Source organism: Gouania willdenowi, chromosome 12 (assembly GCF_900634775.1).
Source record: "Gouania willdenowi chromosome 12, fGouWil2.1, whole genome shotgun sequence".
Taxonomy (NCBI): Eukaryota; Metazoa; Chordata; class Actinopteri; order Blenniiformes; family Gobiesocidae; genus Gouania; species Gouania willdenowi.
The window spans coordinates 22,378,906-22,400,222 of record NC_041055.1 but is presented as its reverse complement, the minus strand read 5'-3'; the positions used below and the strand labels follow the sequence as shown (position 1 = coordinate 22,400,222).

The 21,317-nt window shown below is 38.9% G+C and overlaps 1 protein-coding gene across 1 annotated transcript in view; it reads left to right on the top strand.

Annotated features, from left to right (window-relative positions):
- The window catches only part of LOC114472933 (nuclear pore complex protein Nup155-like), a 34,804-nt gene extending 14,207 nt beyond the window's left edge, over positions 1-20,597 (top strand). The window contains exons 15-32 of the mRNA XM_028462257.1: positions 25-126; positions 237-303; positions 396-511; positions 1,010-1,113; positions 1,236-1,369; positions 3,436-3,627; positions 11,247-11,385; positions 11,482-11,617; positions 14,573-14,714; positions 14,799-14,903; positions 15,768-15,922; positions 16,006-16,132; positions 16,210-16,323; positions 16,400-16,520; positions 16,593-16,703; positions 19,415-19,551; positions 19,643-19,749; positions 20,459-20,597. Of these exons, the coding sequence (XP_028318058.1) occupies positions 25-126; positions 237-303; positions 396-511; positions 1,010-1,113; positions 1,236-1,369; positions 3,436-3,627; positions 11,247-11,385; positions 11,482-11,617; positions 14,573-14,714; positions 14,799-14,903; positions 15,768-15,922; positions 16,006-16,132; positions 16,210-16,323; positions 16,400-16,520; positions 16,593-16,703; positions 19,415-19,551; positions 19,643-19,749; positions 20,459-20,597 (2,248 nt within the window). The remainder of the gene's footprint in view (positions 1-24; positions 127-236; positions 304-395; positions 512-1,009; positions 1,114-1,235; positions 1,370-3,435; positions 3,628-11,246; positions 11,386-11,481; positions 11,618-14,572; positions 14,715-14,798; positions 14,904-15,767; positions 15,923-16,005; positions 16,133-16,209; positions 16,324-16,399; positions 16,521-16,592; positions 16,704-19,414; positions 19,552-19,642; positions 19,750-20,458) is intronic.
- Positions 20,598-21,317: the final 720 nt, after the last annotated feature.

Sequence of the window (21,317 nt, the reverse complement as noted above, 5' to 3'; positions counted from 1 at the left end):
TCCTGTGTCTGATGCTGGGGTTAGATATGGAGGAAAAGCACAGATGCGATTTCCTGCTGCAGGCCCAGAGGTCATTTTCTCTGGAAAACACAATGGAATCTACATCTACTTTGCACGTATTCTTGGGTGAGTAAAATCCTGTTACCCGTCAAAACATTTGGAGCCAAATATCTGGCGACTGCGGTGTCTTTATTTTGTTTTTGAAATCTTTAACGCTTATTTCATATCTCACACAGAAATATTTGGGATGGCTCCCTCGCTGTTGAGAAAACCATGACCAAAGGAAACCAGACAGTCAGTATTGTGAGTATTAGATTTCCTGTTATTCATAGCATTTTATCAATAAAGAAAGATATAGTAAAAGTAACTCCAGCCATTGTATGCTCATCTAACAGTTGGAAAGCAGTGTTGCTTCCTTTGAACTGGAGTCGGTTCTTCGTGAGCTCAGTGGTTTGCAGGAGTTTCTCGATAAAAACTCACAGTTCAGTCCCTCTTCACTCAATGCTGCCAGGTAAAAAGAAACAAAACATGTATTTTCTAGAGTAGAGTAGGATATTACCTTAGGGTGGTCCATCAAAGCATGGTAAAAAAATAACATTTTAGATAACCTCGATTAGATTAGATTAGTCTTGTGCAACCTTTAAATATGAATTCATTTGCATAAAATTTGGACCCAAATAATTTAGCCACACAGGAACCAAATGTACAGAATTCCCCCAAAAAACATTTTTTGGACAACCCTAGTATTACCAACTTTAATTGTTTAATTCAGTTTGGTGATCACATACCTTTTTAAATTCAAAGGTGCAACTTTTTCTTAATAATTCAGTTTACGATGAGTGATGTTCTTGGGTGATTTCCTATCCTTTCTGCACATATAATATCTGTTTGATTGCCTTCAGTAATACAAGCAAAAATAAATATACAACCAAGAAAGAAACTGAAAATAAAATAATAAAAAAGATTTCAAAATTCCCATCTGATGTATGATGTACTGTATCTGTCGTAGCTTCACTTCCCCTGCCAATCTGCAACAGAGGCTGTTGGGATTTATGTGTCCTGATGGAGCAAACTCTCAGCAGGTTCAGTGGAATCTCCAAAGACGATATCACAGTGAGTTACGAGTTCATACATTGGCTTTCCACAGAATTATTACCATTACTATAAATTATTTGAGCTTCTCTTTTGATGACGGATTCTGTTATTTTCACTCCATTTCTTATTGCCAAATCCAGCCAAGGCTCAGGTCTATGAGAAAATGTCCCTGCAGGGCATCCAGCAGCTGGTGCATCACTCCTATCAGACTCTGTCCCTGTGGAAGCTTCTCACTGATCATCAGTTCAGCCTCATTATGTCCGAACTGCCAAAGGTTTGTACGCACGCACAAAAAAATGTCAGCATTTAAACAGATGCTCACAACATCTCTGCAGGGCCAATAGTAGAGCAATGCAGCAACTGAGCACCAACAAAGGGCTGTTCTAGTTCTGCTGATCTGACAAATATTTACTTGAATGTGTTTTGAATGATGAATCTAAGCTGGTTTGGGTTAAACAAGTATTCATGTGAGTAAAAGAATGAGTCAGTGTTGTAGAACTGTTTGTAGGGAAACCCTTTTGGCAGACGAAAACAAATGGTTTCAGAAGAAAGGAAGAATATAGATTACACATTCAAATTAATTCATTTTATTTATATAGTGCCAAATACAAAAAAATCATTAAAAATCAAAAATTCTGCGATTAACAGAGTGCAGCAGCAGAAAGCAGTCAGCCTTTTGTTAGAGAGAAAAACAGAGTTACTCTGTCACTATGAGTAATGGAAGTCTGCAGAATGAGTTGGAAGCTGCAACTTTTGGCAGTACCTTGTAGTGAGACAATAGGGCGCTTCCTTGAAACAATGTAAAACTCTATGGTATATAATTATAGATCAATAAGGGTGAGAAAGATAAGAAAAAAGAATTTAGTCTAGGTAAAGCCTTTAATCACTTCAATATTTTATTAACCCTCCTATTATCCTCAAATATTAGTAACACATTTTACCCTTGGGGTCAATCTGACCCCAGGGATATTTGCCTCCAGAAAATGATTTTCAGAAAAATGTTGACCAAGCTTTTGTGTCAGGCACTTTGTTTATTTTGGGCTCTATTCTCCCATGCGCGTATGTCCAAAAAGCCTGTTTTTGGCTGCGCGCTTTTCTCCCCCTGTTCTTCAGGCAGTCGCTGCGCGCCTTCATCCAAGTTACGCACTGCGGGTGGAGCAGCCCTCAGTGCGTAACTGGGTGTTCCCAATCAAATCTGGCTTTACGCGTATTCTCTGGTGTGCGTAAGTCCTTTTCCTCTAATGCACTTCTAACCCTGGGATAAGTGCAGCGCTCCGATAAGATGAAACATTAAATTGCACTGGAAATATGGACTATGTTACATTTGAAGCCACACGGACTTGTGTGTCGCGCGATTAATTAAAACTGACAGACGCAGACTTCTGTCCACGTTGGTCACAGTAATTCAACTATTTTCATACTATGTCCAACCTAAAGTCACAGTTTGATCCACTACAGAGTTACGCAAACCGGTGAATGCGCGTAAGGGCAGATTTGAATGGGAACACCCACATTTCAGGGCCGCTCCACCCATAGTGCGTAACTGGGATGAAGGCGCGCAGCGACTGACTTAAGCACTGGGGGAGAATAGCACGCAGCCAAAAACAGCGCCGCTGCATGGCTTTTTGGACTTAGATTTACGGACATGGGAGAATAGAGCCCTTAATGAATACATAAATAAACCCTTGATGTTCTCTAGCACCACCATCAAAGCCAAACTTTTAAATTAGAATTCATTTATCTTGAATAGCTTTCATCCAAATCTTCTCAAATTTACTGACAACATTAATGACCACAAGAGTATGAACCATATTGGTTGTGGTGATGATATGACCTTTCTTGCAGCATCAAACTTTCAGTTTTAGAGTTGATGTGTCTTGAAAATCTTTCATCCAATTTTTTGGGGTACACCTTTATTCATGACTCTCACAGAATGAATGAACGACCTCTCATCAACATATTTATTTACTACTTCAGATGAGAAGGATGATAGTGATAATTATTTGCTCAATCAATTGTACCCATTAAATTAGAAAATCTCTTGAAATATGAAGCAAAGAAATAAAGTCAACTATTATTTTTGATTGATAAATATTGAATGGGGTCAAATTGACCCCAGGGATAACAGGAGAGTTAAGGGTGTTACTGTAAGATTCTAGTTAAAGTAATGAGATGAAATGTAATTTTATATTTATTTAACATTTTTACTCCTCATTACAATGTCCAATTTGTATCTCTGGATATATGCGACTATTATCACCTCCTCACCTGATTGAATGATTTGGCCCTTTCTTGTGTTTGTCAATGTTTACATTTTTTTGTTTTGTTTGTTGATGACAGGAGTTTCAGGATCAGATGAAGGGAGCAAGTTTTAAAGACGTGGTGATCCGTGGCAAGAGCTTATCAGGGGCGCTCATCACAGGACTCATTAATGTCTACATCAAAGATAATGCCTCGGTGGATGCAATCAGGAATCGACTGCGGGACCGTTGCCCCCTGCTGTACAGCAGTGATGACAGCGTTTACACCAAGGTATGTAGAATATCTTTGTTTTTACTTTTGCTGGGTTAAAAAAAAAGGTTAGATTACCTGCTGCTTTTCAAGTGTTGATGTGTTGTTTATACTTTTTTCTGACCTCCAATGTAATTTTGGGGGAACATGTTGTCGTTTGTATTAACTCACTCACTCCCATTGTAGCTAAACCCCGGCCAGATATTGATGAAGCGTACTGATGTTTTATGAAGCCTTTAATTATGATCAGTCTTTATCCTTGTTTAAACACAATTCCTTTTGTATCCTCAGAATTACCTTCAGGAACAACTTCGGAAACAACTTCAGAATCACCTTCAGAAACCCTGTAAAAGAGCTAAAGGACACATAAAATACAAAAAGTTGCAATAAAAGACAAAAAAAGTACAAGATAATCATTAATATTGCTTAATATTCACATATTGTAACACAGTTATACTATCAAGCAATTCTTAACATACACGGTGGCAAACACTGTAAAACTAGCTAAAACAGAACCTTTGAGGAAAAGCTTATTATAAAAGTTAGATTCTTCTTAGCACTAGCTTAACAAAACATACATAAACACATCCAAACACATTGTGAAAGTAAATACCTTGTTCTCACTCCAGCCAGGTGCTTAAAAGTATGAAAACGGGTTATTAACCTGAGAAAACACTGTTCATTTTCTCAAATAAAATAAAAGCATGGCACTACAGAGTTAGCAGCAATGTGCATCAAACTTACAGGAAGTGGTTGTTTAAAGTAATAAATCATTCACAATTTGTCTACAGCCATTGACGTGCATATTCAATTCAACTTTATTTATGTAGCGCAAATTACAACAAAGTCATCTCAAAGCGCTTAACCCTTAGATGCATGAGTGACCCGACCCCACACTCTTCCATAAGTGGGTCAAAAATGACCCATATTAGAATCAATGCGTTTTTGTGCCATTTTTGTAAATTTTGTTAAGACTTATCATTTGTGTTATGTTTTGTATTGTGTACACAAGAATGATTTCATGTTTGAGTTATTTATGTTTTTCACTTTTTAACATTTGGAACATGTTCAAACATTTTAAATAATAATAATTGAAAACAAAGAAAGCTGGGGCTCAAAGCACGGGTGGCATCGAGAAAAGGCAATCTGGCACGCTCTAAGTTGCGCGGTCGGTGCGCCTGGGAACCGGCGGGGCGATTTGCAGCATCCGGCGGGCGTTGACGATGGGCCTGACGACACCACACTGCAGAGTATTCTGAAGGAAATAAAAGATTTCAGGCGAGATAGTAACCAACAACTTGCAGAGATCAAACAGGAACTACAGAGAACAAACGACAAACTGGAGGAGGCTGAAGAAAGGATTGGAGAGGCGGAGACGGCACTGCAGGCCTTGGCTAGGCTAACCAAGAGGCTGATTGATTGTCAGGACGGCCTGGAAGCTAAGCTAACTGACCAGGAAGGATGAGCCCGCCGGGACAACCTATGGATTCACGGAATACCTGAGAAGGAGGGAGGGGGAGACATGTGTGCTTTCCTTGAGAAAATGTTGAAAGAAACGCTGGACATTTCCGAGAACGTGGTGATAAAGATTGAGCGAGCACATAGGATCCAGGTGGCTAACAGGGAGAAGTCGCGAGCGAAACCCCGGCCCATTATCGCTAAGTTTGAAAGCTATAGGGTAAAGTAAGAAGTGATCCAGAGTGCCTGGCAGAAGATAGCGGTTTATTACAACAACAACCGCTTCTTTTTTGACCACGATTATTCAGCTGTGATACTCAAGAAACGCTTTGACTACACCGAGGCAAAGAAGATACTGAGGCAGCGGAAAATCAAATTCCAAGCGCCTTATCCAGCTGAACCCTGAGTTTACTATGAAGACGACATCCAGCTGTACCACACCGCAACGGAGGCGACGAAAGACATGGTGTCAAGGGGTATCCCAGTAACCATCATCCCAGCCCCAGTCGACAGAGATCACCAAGAGCTCCAACTCCTCCTGGCGTGGCAGAGGGCTGGATCCCCGAATAGAGCACCAGACGAGGCCAGGAGACAACAACGGGATGGGACATCAACACAAAAAACATTCAAAGAAAAACTGCAGGAATTCAGATGACCCACACACACAACCAATTAAACTCTTGATTTTGTCTTGTATTTAAGATGTGTGACTCCAGGTATGTATCCTGAGTTTATTCTAAACATTGTGCTTTCCTCTGGAACAAAAACTCTTTTTTGAAGTTTAGTTTTTTTATAACGGGTTAGTTAAGACGGCAAAAGATCTGTCTGTTTTTGAGTTCAAAACTGAGGACTTGCCTAAAAAAATTGCATAAGAAGTCGGGACGCAGAAATGTAGCAGGCATGTCATTTCATGACATGCGTCCATCTATCAGGACACCTCTCCTGATTTGCCTCCTGATAAGTGCCTTTACATAACAGGCACTGAGAAGACTCGATTAGATCGAGCCTCACTGTTGGAAACAAAAGACACTGAAGAAAGTGTGAAGTTATTTTCAAGTTCTAAGTTCATGTTATACTTGTTTTTAGTTTTCTTAATGTTTAAACATTTTTCTGGGATGTATAAGGTTTTAAAGAGTCGATCACAAGACAGGGAAAAGGCAGTTTTGGATAATAAACCATTATTACGGACAACCAAAATGTCAAGGTTATATCATATAATATAAACTTCTGAGTAAATTAAAAAAAGGAAAAGTACATATCGCACTGTTACAGGAAACTCAGCAGAACATGAAAAATTAGGAAGGATGGGTTTCTCAAAAGTCTACTCCTCAGCATACAAAAATGGCCGTAGAAGAAGAGTAGCCACTTTGATTTCTCAAAGACTTCAGTTCGAGAAAATCAGGGAGGTTAAAGATAAAGAAGGAAGATATTTACTAATCTCAGGGAAGATAGAGGGCACTGAAGTATCAATACTTAATGTATATATCCCACCAGGCAGTGATATTACCTTTAGCAGGAAAATATTTGACCTGATGTCACATGGAACCGGTGTCTTAATATGTGGGGGAGATTTGAACATACGGATAAATCCAAGGCTAGACTCATCCAAGGGGTTTATACAGACTTCACTTCGCAAAAAATTCAAGATTCTCATAACAGAGTTAGGAGTGTTAGACCTCTGGAGAGACGTGCATCTAACAGAACGGGATTATACACACTATTGACACCCTCACAATGTGTACTCGAGACTAGATTATATTTTTATACACAAGATGGATCATCATATAGTACTTCATTGTGAACATGGTAATATTGACATATCAGATCATGCTCCTGTTCTGCTAACAATTCGAATAAGCAATAATATAGGCAACACTTTATGTAGACTGAACACAAGTATTCTTAATGACATAGAGTTTAAAAAATACATTAAAAAAGAAATAGGATATTTTGTAAAAGAGAATTACAATGGAGAGGTTGCCACAGAAATTGTCTGGGATGCTTTAAAGGCGGCCTTGAGAGGCAAAATAATTGCGTACTGTGCAAATAACAAAAGATAAAGACAGCAGAGACTTAAAAAACGAATTAAAGAACTGAAGGTGCTTGAAACAAAACACAAAAAAGGCTCAAACCCAGATGTCGCTCTTCAATTAAAGGAGATCGGGAAAGAGATCAATATCTTGGAGATCCAAAAAAAGATGATTTATACAAGACAGAAATATTATGAGACTGGCCCAAAATTTGTTAAATCATTAGCTAGAAAATTACAAAAACAAAAGGCTGATGGCACCATTTATAAAATTTGAGACCCAACTGCAAAAAATATAGTATACAAAAGAGAGGATATACAAACAGCCTTCCAAACATACAGTATTACAACTGCCTATATACTCAACCACAACTAGAGGGAGAACAAAATATCATAAATTTTCTTACTTCTCTCAACCTGCCCACCCTAACGGAGGAAGAAAATAAAATACTAACAGCGGACATTACTGGAGAAGAATTAAACAAAGCAATTTCCCGACTAAAAGCAAATAAATTACCAGAACCAGACGGATTCTCAGCCGAATGGTATAAAATCTTCCGCACCAAATTAAAATAAAATCTTATTCTCTTAATTAACAATGCACTAAAAGAAGGAAGGATACCCCCAACGTGGAAAGAAGCCACAATATCCATTATACCCAAAGAAGGCAAGGATAAATTAGAATGTGGATCCTTCAGGCCAATTTTGGTTCTTAATATTGATTATAAACTGTACACATCCATCCTTGCAAAAAGAGTAGAAAAAATTCTCCCTCAGCTCATCCATACGGACAAGACTGGCTTCATCTCTCAAAGACAAACTTATTAAACCATATCTAAGAAAAACAATTACAAGCTGTTATAGTCAGCCTAGATGCAGAGAAGGCGTTTGATTTGGTTTGCTGGGAATTTCTATACAGAGTTTTTGAGAAATTCGAATTCCATAAAACATTTATTAAAGTAATAGGTTCCCTGTATAATAACCCCAATGCCAGGATTAAAATTAATGGACATCTATCAAAAAGCATCAAATTAGAAGGGGGTACAAGACAAGGTTGTGGACTGTCACCACTCCTTTTTGTGCTTTTTATTGAGCCTTTGGCCCAGTGGATCAGACAAAAAGACAGCATTAAAGGAATAAGCATAAACAATGATGACCACAAGGTGGCGCTGTATACAGATGACGTTTTAGTTTATTCAACTGAACCCTCTAAATCTTTTCCAGAACTACTTAAATAATTGCAACAGTTTGGTAATTACTCTGGTTATAAGTTAAATGTTCAAAAGACACAAATTTTACAACTTAACTATATCCCACCAAAGGAACTTAAAGATAAATATAATTTAAAGTGGGATCAAGGATCAATAAAATATCTTGGGCTATTATTGCCAAAAGAATTATCCACAATTGAAAATATTAAATTTGACCCCCTTTTAAATAATCTAAAAAATGACATATCGAGGTGGAACTCAAATCCTTTTATGAGTTTTACTCAAAGAATAGAATCGATCAAAATGAATATCCTCCCTCCGATTCTGTTTTTGTTTCAGGCCCTTCCAGTTGAGATTAGTGTGAAGCAGTTTGTTGAGTGGAATAGGATTCTCTCAAGGTTTGTTTGGCAAGGGAAGAAACCGAGAGTGTGATATAAGACACTGCAGCTCCCTAAAAAAGCAGGTGGAATGGGAATTCCAAAGTTGCAAGATTATTATTCGTCCCAAATCAGGCCCTAAATTTGTGTAACCCGCAATATAACGCAAGATGGAAGGACATAGAAAACCATTTAATGGCCGATCCTCCAATACAGGCCTGTGTGGGAAATAAGGAGACAATCCAAATGACAAGCAAAGTGTCGAATCCATGGGTCAGGTTTCAATTAAAAATTTGGAATGCAATCAAAGTTGAGTATGAATTATTCGATATATTTTGGATTGTCAAATGGGTAGCACACGATCCAAATTTCAAACCCAATCAGTTTGATGCTAGATTTAAAAATTGGGTAAATAAAGGGATCACAACATTCTACTCATTAACAACAAAAGGACAATTAAAGGACTTTCAGAGCCTTAAAAAAGAGTTTTCCCTGGAACAATAAGATTTTTACAGGTATACAGGTACGAAATTACTTTGTAAAATGTAAAACTAAATATCCCCTAGACCTGGAGGATCCAATACTCAAAGAGGTGCTGAGGGCCCATACAGGTGACTTTAATAAAGGTATTGTTTCTTGGCTGTAAAAGGGTTTTCAATCAAATTAAACAAACACAACTGGGTACGTAAAGGTTAAATGCGGGAAAAAGAAGGTGCTGGTGAAATAACAACAGAAGAATGGCAGAGTTATTGTGAATCAACGTGGAAAAGCACTAACTCGCACATGTGGCGGGAGTTTGCATGGAAATGTTTGAGATTTTTTATCACACCCAAGTTAATAACACACCATACAAGGAAAACTGAAATGCTGGCATTGTTCAGGGGATCAAGAAGCAAACCATTGCCACATATTCTGGGAGTGTTCAGTGTTGAAGACATTTTGGGGTGATATACATAAGATAATGGAAGAAATATTTAACACAAAGCTGCCCAATCACTTTAAAACTTTTTTCTTGGGAAGAGATGATTGCATCCTGGGAAATCAGAATAAACAATTATTTAGATTAATGGTAACAACGGCGAAGAAAAATATCACGAGAAGATGGACAAACCCTGAACCCCCCACAATGAGTGAATGGATAGGCACAGTGAACGAAATACATCATATGGAAAAAATTACTTATTCACTTAACTTACAAATGGACAAATTTACAAATATGTGGACGAAATGGGTCTCCTTTAGGGATAAGATGACAAATACTGAGAATAGGACTGACAGACAAAAAACATAGGTTGTCCCCTTCACTGGGATAGGAAACAGTGAGCCTACCTGTAGCATCCGAAGGGAAAAACCTTAAAAGCATCAGAATGTTTCCCTAGAAAGGTGTAGAACTTTGTATATTTGAATTCTAATTTTGTTGCTACCATAGTTTTTTTTTTGTTTTTTTTTTTTTTTTTACTTGTTTTGGTTTTGTACATCCCTATTTTGGAAGAAAAAAAAAAAAAAGAGTATTGAGATCTTGTTGTATTTAAAATGGATCAATCCTCTTGTGATTGTTTTACAACTCAGATGTACAGCAACGAATATATATGTGAAATGTATAGTATGTATATATGCACTGTGATTCTCTGAAAATAGTTAAAAAAAAATAAACAAATAAAAACGAGGGTGCACGTACGTCCCACGCCTTGCGGGCGTGCGGGGCGTGGGGGTTCCTCTTCCCTTCGGGTAAGGCTTGGTGCTTGTCTCGTCTCCTGGTTGCCTTGGCGGTGGTCCCCGCTCTGTGCGGGCCCGGGGTGGCCTGCCACGCCGGTGTGGGGGATGGGCACGCTGGGGGGCGCTGGCGTCTGTGCTTTGGTTGGGGCGGGGCTGCGTAGCACTTTCGGATAATGCTGTTTGCTGGGGGTGGTGCTAGTTGTTCTGGTGGTTGAGGTCACTGTTGACCGTTTGGGGCTGTGCTTTTGTGCTTCTGTTACTGGCCTGGGGTCCGGTCTCTATGCCTCTGGGCCTGCCGGTGGGCGCCGCACTGGATAAACTCATACTGGACTTAACCTTAGACACGTTGATCCCAAATACCAGTTTTAGGTATAACTACTCACTCCTTCCCTCTACTCACGGCCACCACCATTATACTTGAGCTCCACACTTGTCATCAGACTGGCTGAATGTATTTCACAACACAATAAGCACAATATACACAACTATAACATCACATCTCACTCTCACTTTAAAGCATTCACTTCTTCCCCACCCTTTCCATTTCCTACTCCGACTCCCTCTTCCCTGTTTCCTTCCCCCTCACCTAGGTGTAACACTGCCCTCTCTTTTTATATCCTTCCTATAATAAAGTTCTTCTTACCCTTCCTTAGGGAGGGCTGGTGATGGTCACAATTATGCAATAAAATAAATTCATTTATTTAATTGCAATAACAAAACATGCATTGCTGTCTATAAAAGATTGCACTTCTTGCAGTGTAAACCTTCGACAGCATGTGCAGACAATGAGAAAAAAAAGGTTATTGATTCAGACTCCATGATTTTGTGTTTCCTGTTGTTCCAACTCAGGCTAATGCTTTGCTGCAGAGCTCAAAGCAGACCCAGAACAAAGTAGATAAAGAGAGAACATTAAGAGAGTCCCTGCTGCTTTACCAGCAGATCAGCCAGCATGTAGACCTGCCACTGGTCTGCTCCCAGTACAGGCAAGGTAGGATCATGGAAGTCACCAGCTCCGGCTGCTTTAAGCATTGATTGCAATGTGAGATGGCTGTTTTTTTATTTCTTTTAATTTTTTGCATCCCAGGTCATTTCTATGAAGGAGTGCTAAAGTTATGCCTCACAGCTGCAGACAAGAAAGATCCACAGAGACTCGGACCTCATTTCTATAAGAACGGAGAGCCTGAGGAGGACAAAGTGGGACAGCAGGCCTTTCAGGAGAGGTAATACAGGAAAACATCACCACTATTAAGCAGGGTTAGGGTCAATTAAAATTGTAATTGCATATTTGATCATTGATTACAATTAGGATGTAATTAGGGCCCGAGCACAGCAGTGTGTGTAGGAAGCTATTGTAATGCACCTCATTTTTATTATTATTATTATTATTATGGTGCCAAGCCCACTGGGCCAGGGAACCTTTTATGTAAACATACTAAACATACTAAAATAATTGCTAACACCACCAATTCTGAGATCCTTGGTTGCCATGAGACTGTGGGTGTATAAGTCAAACTTGAATAAATTAAGCCTCTAGGGGGCACTGTAATTATGAGAAATTTATATCTCCTAAATGGCATGACCGATTTTTACCAAATTTGGTGGGTTTGACCTTGGGTCGCTCCTGGGACCTTATCTTGAAGTTAATCGTGATTTGTCAAAGTGGGCGTGGCTTATTACTACATAACCTATAAATAAACAAACCTTTATTTCAGCAGAAGTAATATGTTGAGGGCTGTGAAATTTACAGGGTAACTATATAAGAGCACACGGATAACCCATACCAAACAGTGTACCACGAGGTGGCCCTATAATGGGTGCAAACGCCAAAGGACCAATTCAGTTGGATCTGATCTAAAGTTGATGAAATAATTTTGTTGGCTCAAACAATGCGTGGAAAATTACAGAGTAAATTTTTTTAGCGAGCTTTAAAAATGCATAACTCTTCCATATCTTGGTCAAAATAAATACAAACAAAATCAAATCTGAAATCCTTGGTTGGCATGTGACTGTAAGGGTATAAGCAAAATTTTAATGATTTGCCCCACTAGGGGGCGCTGCAAATATGGGAAATGTATATCTCATAAATGGCAAGACCGATTTTTACCAAATTTGGTGGGTATGACCTTGGGTCGCTCCTGTTCACAGCAAATGGCACATTGGCCTGTGTCCTGACGCTCGCCACAAGCCCGTCATCCTTCATGACGTACTTTCACGGGCTCCGCAATACCTGGGGGCCGAGTCGCGCGGGAAGGCTTGGCCCCCTTTCATAACTGCTTGCAGTTCTAGTTATTATTATTGTTAAAAAAATTTATAGCATTTTAAGGGCCTAAACACGTTCAAAAACTCATGAAAATTTGAATGCATATTAGGACTGGCGAAAACGCGATATTTTGGGGTAATTCCACATGTGAATAGCAAAATGACTCAAATTGTACAAAGGCCCTTAAAAAGTATAAAGTAAGTCTTAACCGCGATTTTATGAGGTATTAAATTTTATTATATTCAAGCTTCGAGTGTGTTGCATACTCTGCGCTATTTTGCCTCTGGACCGCGTGCGTACGGGTGCAACGTCATATGACAGCGAATGTTCCAGCATTTAAACAGACAAGAAGAAGAAGAAAGATGGGAAAGTGCAAGTTCTCTGACTCATGGCTTGAGAAGCCCAAATTCAAAATTGGATAAATCCAGTCGAGAATAACAACTGGGAAGCCTATTGCACACTTTGTAAGAAAGGGATTGGCTGTTTGGCTGTTTGCCTGTCACTAGTGACGTCCGGGGATATGATAGGCTGTTTCCGCACACTGGTTCCGCCCGACTGTTTGGCCAGAGTGGCGAGTTTGCCGCGGAGTCACATTTGGAACTATTTTGGCTTTAAACAAGGTACAGACGGTAAAGAGGCGCTTCCATCAAGCTACTGTATTAAGCAATAGAATATGGGGAATATGTCATAACAGAATTAATTAACTTTAAATTCAGAAATGGCAATACATTTTTTATACCTATATTTTGCAAATTTTAGGTACTTTTATATCATATATAGTAATTTTTCACAAACCACAACTTAAGTGGTGTAAATAAATGTTTTTAGGTTTCAAGAAAATGGTGTATTTTGCCTTATTGTACTATTTAAAGTGTTCCAGATTGCTTAATTTGTGTTAAAATCAAAAGGATTCTCTGGGGGAGGTTTTGTTGTCACCTTTTTCATGCTGTTGGTGTTTGCATGTCTGCACTAGGTGGCGCTATAATGGGTGCAAACGCATTTTGGCCTGTAACTTTCACATTCTAAATCACATCTTCATAAACTTTATATCTACATGTTCACTGCAAATGGCACGTTGGCCTGTGTCCTGACGCACGCCCCAAGCCTGTCATCCTTCGTGATGTACTTCCATGGGCTCTGCAAAACCTGGGGGCAGAGTCACGCGGGAAGGCTTGGCCCCCTTTCATAACTGCTTGCAGTTCGAGGCATAATTGTAATTGAATTACACTTTTAAGTTACAATTACGTGTTAAATTACCCATGTTCAATTACAACTCTATTACGATTACTTTGACCAGCATGTTTTCCATTAAAATTACACGTTTTATTTTTTTCCCACAAAGTCAATTACAATTATTCTCTCAATTACTAAAGTTCAATTTCAGTAAATCAAAATTACTGAGCCTCTAATAATTAACTCCATGAAACGTAAATTTCTTCTTGTTTTAGCTTTCTGTTAGCATCTCTTATGATAACGGGTCAGTTTTGAACCATGTCTTTAATCAGCTTTAAATACAAAAAAAATATTATTTACCATCTAATTAGTTTTTGATTACTTTGATAGCCTTTTTTGTCTCGGTATACCCCTCGTTTCATTACTTTTAAAGGGTAAAATGATCCTCAAGAGAACTGACAGGTAAATGTGATATGAAACATGGTTCCTCAGTTTTGTGTTAAATTACATTGTAAAGGACAGTTTTATAGAAATTTCATGCCAACTACAATTACTACAATTACTCAATTACAATTCAATTATGATTACATCAGCAACACATTTTTTTCAACTATGATACACTTATAATTACGTCATAATTGCCATTATGCAATTACAATTATGATTGACCCCAACCCTGCTGTGCAGCAACACTAGAAAGCTCCCATCAGTCACTGCTCCATCCTCTGTTTATCACCCTAAGACTTCTGTGCTATAAGTGCATCACCGACACCATGCAGGAGCTGGTGAACCAGAGCAAATATGCCCCACAATCCCCCAGTGTCCCCAAGCAGCCGGGCCCTCCAGTGCTGACCTCTGATGCCAACACGCTCAGCACCGTCCACGTGAGTCATGAGGGTAGCTAGTTGCTGTTTAATTCTTTCCACAGCGATCTGTATTCCTAATGCACGCCTGTTGCTCCCCTGCAGTTTGAGCAGATGCTCGGTCTGGCCCAGAGGTCTCAGGATGAGCTGTTCCACGTCGCTCTGTACAACTGGCTGATTCAGGCGGACCTGACGGACAAGCTGCTCGAGGTTCTTTTTCCTGGCAATGCTTCATTTTTTAATTCCTGTTCTTTTAGATAAAAAATATGAATACGTGTAGAGAAGGAGTGTTTTACTCATTTTGGTTTTAGGGGCCAAATGTGGAGCAGTTTAACTAATTTTATGGGGAAAAACAAGTTATTTCAACATTGTACCCTAGTTTACACCTCTATGTATACAAAAATTACAAAATATATAAAAAAGTGACAATATTCAAGCAATAAGTGATAGATATCAGTCCTAACAGAATCTTCACTTTAAATTTCCTAGATTTTGTGGACAATTTATATTTAATTAAGGGAAATACGTATTAGGTAATAGTTTCAGTAAAATTGAAGGATTTTGTAAGAGTTTTGAGGGTTTTTTCGACAGTTTAACATTAAAAATGACTGTACTCATATGATATAAGCACCAGCAAAACTGTGAGCCCCTTCAAATATTGTTGAGTTTCATTTACACAATCATTTTTGTGATCTCTGTCATTTTTACTTTCTCCTGCGGGCAAAAATTGGATGCTCCAAACCCCGGCCCTTGAGTTTGACACATGTGGTGTAGAGCACTGGTTGCCAAACAGGGGTACATGTGCCCCTAGGGGTACAGGAGCACATTGCTGAGTACCCCAACTCAGAAAGATTTAACAATTCATTTAGAAATAATCGTGAAATGTTGCTAGTTTGTTGTTAGGCTATTTTTTAGGTTTAGGAGTACCTGCTGTTCCACTAATGAAAAAGCAAATTAAATGATGGAGACAGTACTTATGATATGAAGGGGTACACGGGACAAAAAGATTGGGAACCACTGCTGTACAGTAAACATGTTGACCAACATTTACAGCTGTTTTATTTTTCCTTCCAGTTGAATTCTCCATATTTAGAGGAGCATCTAAAGCACATGATCAAGCAGAATCACAGTCAGGTCCACAACATGGACCTGTTAAGGCGCTACTACGAGAAGAATCACAACTTTGTCAAAGCAGCCCACGTACTAGCCCGGTTGGCTGAAATGCACAGGTTCAGATACTACACCAGGAAATGAAATAATCACTCATTTATTTCAGATATTGTTTAAAGGTTTGTCGTCTTCTTTTCACCAGCACTGAGATCTCCCTGAAGCAGCGTTTGGAGTACATCGCTCGAGCCATCATGTTGGGTAGGAGCTCCTCCATCACGGCTCAGGCGTCAGGCACATTTTTTTTTCATGAGCTGCAAGACAGGATGGAGGTACGTGAGCAGTGATCACCCACAGGAAGTACATTAGCTCTTTAGTTTCTGAGTTTTGTGCTTTCTCTTTGTTTCAGGTCATGCGTATTCAAGTTCAGATTCAGGAAACACTGATCACACAGTATTCCCATAATCCCACTGTAGAAAATGTCATCTCTCAGTTGAGCTCAGAGCCCATGGACGTCACAAAGGTAATATAGAGGAGAGTTAAACGTTGACTGTGAATGTTGTGTGTTAATATGTTCCTCTGTGTGTGTGTTTGCACAGCTCTATGTAGAGTTTGCTGATCATTTCAAATTGTCTGAGTGCAAGTTGGCGATCGTTCACTGTGCTGGACGCTCAGACCCCATCCTGGTGCACTCACTGTGGCAAGAGATCCTGGAGAAAGGCACGTGGGGTTTATCAAGACTAACTGGAGTCTGGCCTAATTGTCTAAAACCTGTGTTTATGTTGTTTTCAGAACTGGGAGACTCTGTGACCATGAGTCCAATAGACAGGATGAGGTCCCTGAACCTGAAACTTGTGTCACTGGGGAAGATTTACGCTGGAACACCGAGATACTTCCCACTTGGTAATTAGGTTCCATTTTCACCTTTCTAACTACTTACATTAAATTAGCTGTTGTTTGTTGCTTGGCAAAGCGAGGAGTCAAAGAGAAAAAGCCATGCAAGGAAAGGAGTAAAAATGATTAACTATATATCAGGAAATTAAATAATAATGAAAGTGCAGCGCAATAGTGGTGATGCTGATTTTAAGACGATAAGAATTGGGTTGAAGAAGGTTGTTTTGCTCGGGGTTCAGTACGCACGTGAGTGCACGCACACAAACTGAGATCTAATACTTTCAGTATTTGGTCCGTGCTCGTAAACAGCTTGACGATTTATACTAACTCCCCACAACAAACAGTGTCTGTTCATGTAAATAAACAGGACTACTGAATAACAAGTGTCTGGAAGTCCACTTGAGCTATTTATTTAATATTAAAGAAGAAAAAATTGTATCAAAACCATATATGTAGTATTATTATCCGTGTACCCATAGTTCTTTGGTTATTCCGTTTTAAAACCAAATCAATTGGATCACACATAATTTTAAAGACATTTTCAAAGCTAATTTCCCTCCATTATTATGTCATTTAAAGCCGGACCTGGAACGGTGGGGTCTGCTGCCTTTATCATTAGAGGGTAGAATCAATGTAATTAAAATGAATGTGCTGCCTAAATTTTTTATATGTTTTTCAGAGCATTCCTCTGTTCCTGTCAAGATCTTTTTTACATCAATTGATAAACTAATATCGGAGTTAATTTGGAATAAGAAAACACCTAGAATACGTAAAAATATGTTACGCCATTATCAAAATGGTGGATTTTCCCTCCCGAACTTTCAACAATACTACTGGGCTGCCAACATACGAAATATACTCTACTGGAAAGGATCCCAAAACTCTGATTCAACCCCTAAATGGCTTCAATTGGAACATTGGTCCTGTCATTCTACCTCTTTAGATGCATTGCTTAATACAAATCTTCTTTTACTTAAACCTATATCTGAATATTCGTCAAATCCAATAATCAAACACTCTTTTAAGATACCGACGCAATTTCGAAGAGTTTTTTCATTAAAAGATATTTCAATCCACGCCCCTATAACAAAAAACTATGTCTTTAAACCATCAATCACGGACAAAGTGTTCGATGTCTGGGTTGAAAGAGGAGCCACTACAATTGGAAATATGTTTATTAATGACACTTTTGCATCTTTTGATTAATTGACATCAAAATTCAATATTCCAAGGTCACATTTCTTCAGATATCTTCAGATTCGTAATTTTGTATCAACATTTATCTCCTCTTTTCCATCCACACTTACCAGCTCTCTCCTAGACTCGATTTTGAAACTGAACCCATCTTCTAAAGGGTCGATTGGACTTGTTTATTCTTTAATTAACACTCACGACTTGAAACCTTTGTTCAGGTTGAAAAACTGTTTGGAGGAAGAATTGGGGTTAGGACTTTCTGAGAGAAAAGCTGTGGGAAATATACACTCTTCTTCCATTTGTTTAAGACACACCGTGATCCAATTCAAGGTTATGCATCGCCTCCACTGGTCCAAAATCAAACTATCTAAAATGTTTCCTGGTATTGATCCCATGTGTGACCGTTGTAGGCAAGCACCAGGCACTCTTACACACATGTTTTGGTCCTGCCCAAAACTGAATGGGTTTTGGAAACTGATTTTTTCAACATTTACAGATGTCTTAAAAATGTCATTTAAACCCACTCCCATGACAGCAATATTTGGGGTCATACCACCTGACTGGCATCTCAGTCGTCGGGCCAAAACTATGGTTGCTTTTGGTTCTCTTTTAGCACGTCGACTGATATTAAATAAATGGAAGGACAAACATCCTCTGAGTTTTAAATCATGGGTAAATGATATTGTTCATTTCTTAAAATATGAGAAAATACGATACACGACAAGATTTTGTATATCTTATATACTTTCTATAATTTACCCTTTCACAGCATGTTTGAACTTCCGTTATTGTTTATAAAACATGAGAATAGCTCAGCCGGAGATATGGGGTGGGGGAGGGGGATGTTTCACTGTTCTTAATTGAAACATCCATCCATCCATCCATCCATCCATCCATCCATCCATCCATCTTCTCCCTCTTAGCCGTTTCCGGGTCGCGGGGGCAGCATCCTCAGTAGGGAGGCCCAGACTTCCCTCTCCCCGGCCACTTCCTCCAGCTCTTCCGGGGGGACCCCGAGACGTTCCCAGGCCAGCCGAGAGACATAGTCTCTCCAGCATTATAGACGCCAAAAATCTATAATGCAACCAGCAGGTTTGTCCGATTCATACAAATGTTGCCACATGTATTCTTGACCCAAAGATGAGCAAAAAGTTACACTATGACCATGCCCAAAACCAAACAGGAAGTCATCCATCTTGGGTCAAAGGTCAAAAATGGCGTTTCGCCCTGGAAATGCATTTCCGCATACTAGTCTGAAGAGCTTCACCCGATTTGCATCAAACTCAGCCAGAACACTTAGGACCCACTAGTCGTTTTTACACCGGGCAATAAGCCGCCAATAGTCCGGCCTTTTGCCATCACGGTCAGCGTTTTTACACAGAGGGCGGCATACAGGCGGTGCAAAACAGGCTGCCTCTATGACCCCTCTGAGGGTACACTTATTTCTGCCTCCATTGCTATGTAAATTATTATGCCATAATTAATAATCAGTCATGATTGACCCAACCCTGGTCATGTGATTACAGAGTTCCTGGTGAAGTTCCTTGAGCAGGAGGTCTGTCGACTTCACTGGGATATTGGATTTGTGACGTCCACCATGCAGGAGATCGGTGTGCAGCTGCCACGCCTGCTGGAGGTCTATGACCAACTCTTCAAAACAAGGGTACGTGTGTTTAATGTTTGTTTTTCAGTCTTTGTAGAGGTAAACACAACTCTATCATAAAAATGAATTGTATTTTGTTTGTTTTTTGCAGGATCCTTGCTGGCAGCAACTGAAGAAGCCTCTTCATTTGGTCGAGTGTATTCACATCCTTCTCTCGGGATACGTTAAGGATCCAAGCAGAGTACCAACATATGACAGGTGAGTGTCTTTCTCCAGCAGCAGCAGATGAATAAACTTTATGTTAAGTTTAGTTTAAACTGGAAGAAAGATAATAGGAACTGTGATTTAGTATTTATATTGTTTTTGGTTACATTTTGATTCCAATATTTGCACTCTTAACAAAAATGTGTATACCATTTTTTGCCTAACTCATTTATTTTTATTTTTATTTGATTTTTTTTTTTTTATAATAGTTTTTTTCAAAGTTATTGTCATATTTAAGATGTTTTTTAAATACATATAAAAATATATGAGATAGGCATGGAATCTCAAAATGGCCAAAAATCGACTTAGGCCCTTTTGTTACGAATGTAATGATATGCAAAACAATCTTGGAAGTTTTCACCAATAAAAGTCACCAAACATTGAACTCCCGCCCAGTTGTTTCAAGGACACAGTATAGTTTTTTTTGTTTTGTTTTTCACACTGGCTGTAATCTTGACAAAATGACCACACCATGACGGTTAATTCACAAATCCTTGCGAAAGGAAAAAAATGTGTCTGGAAGATGAAAACTAAGTCCTTTGCCAGACCTTTATCTCAACTTTAGGTTTCAAGTAGATTCATAGGACTGATTAAATCCATCATTGACCTTTTAGTCAAACGCTTAAGGTAAAAATATAAACTATCTGCTCATCATTGCTGATCAAGAACAGTTCTGTCATGGAGTCTGTTTCTTGTGTTTCAGGCGAAGGTTTACCAACGTGTGCCTTGATAATATTTGTGGTTATCTGGTGGAGCTCCAGTCTCTGAGCCCCAACTCAGCCCTACAGCAAACCATCTGTAACTTCAAGTCACTACAGACAAAGCTGGAGAATTTTCACTGATGAAGAAGCAACAGCTCGTCAGAAAAACAGTGACGATATCTGAGATTGAATCTGGTTAATGTTGTGTGTGTTTGTGTTATTTTAGTGCTGTTTTGCTCAATTACAATAAATACTTTTGGTGAGTTTTCAGTTTTTGTGTGGACTGTCTTTATAATTGGTTTTGGATGGAGAATGTTTTTTTTTAGAATGTGGCTTTGATAAGTGACAGAAAAAACTTGCTAAATTTTAGAAACAACAAAATAAAAATTGTATCTCCCGCACGAAAGCAGAGCAGATGCATATTGGATGGTAATGTTTTCTGCTTCATGCAAAAGGCTGAGAAAACATAATTTTTTCAAGGTACATTGTCAATTATTTGAAATGTTTACCAAATTAAATGTCTGAAATACAGCCTTAAAATACATTTTAATAACTGTTTTGCACTGTAAGCACGTACAATACCATTAATTTTGGGAAAATTGTTGTAATGTTTATGTAGCGGTAAACTTTTCTGCAACAGTCTAGCGCGTCAGTGTAGTTATCAATGTGGTTAAAAAGGCTTTATACACGGAGGAAGAAACACAGCAGTCAGCTTTCACTGTTAGACTCGGGAATATTCTGTCTGCGCCCGTTCATTGTGTAAAAGACTTAAAAACAAAATGTATTAATGCAAAGTGTTGATTCAGTTGTGCCCTTTTTTTAAATACAATGGGTCTTTTATTTTGGTAGTCTCTTAGCTTC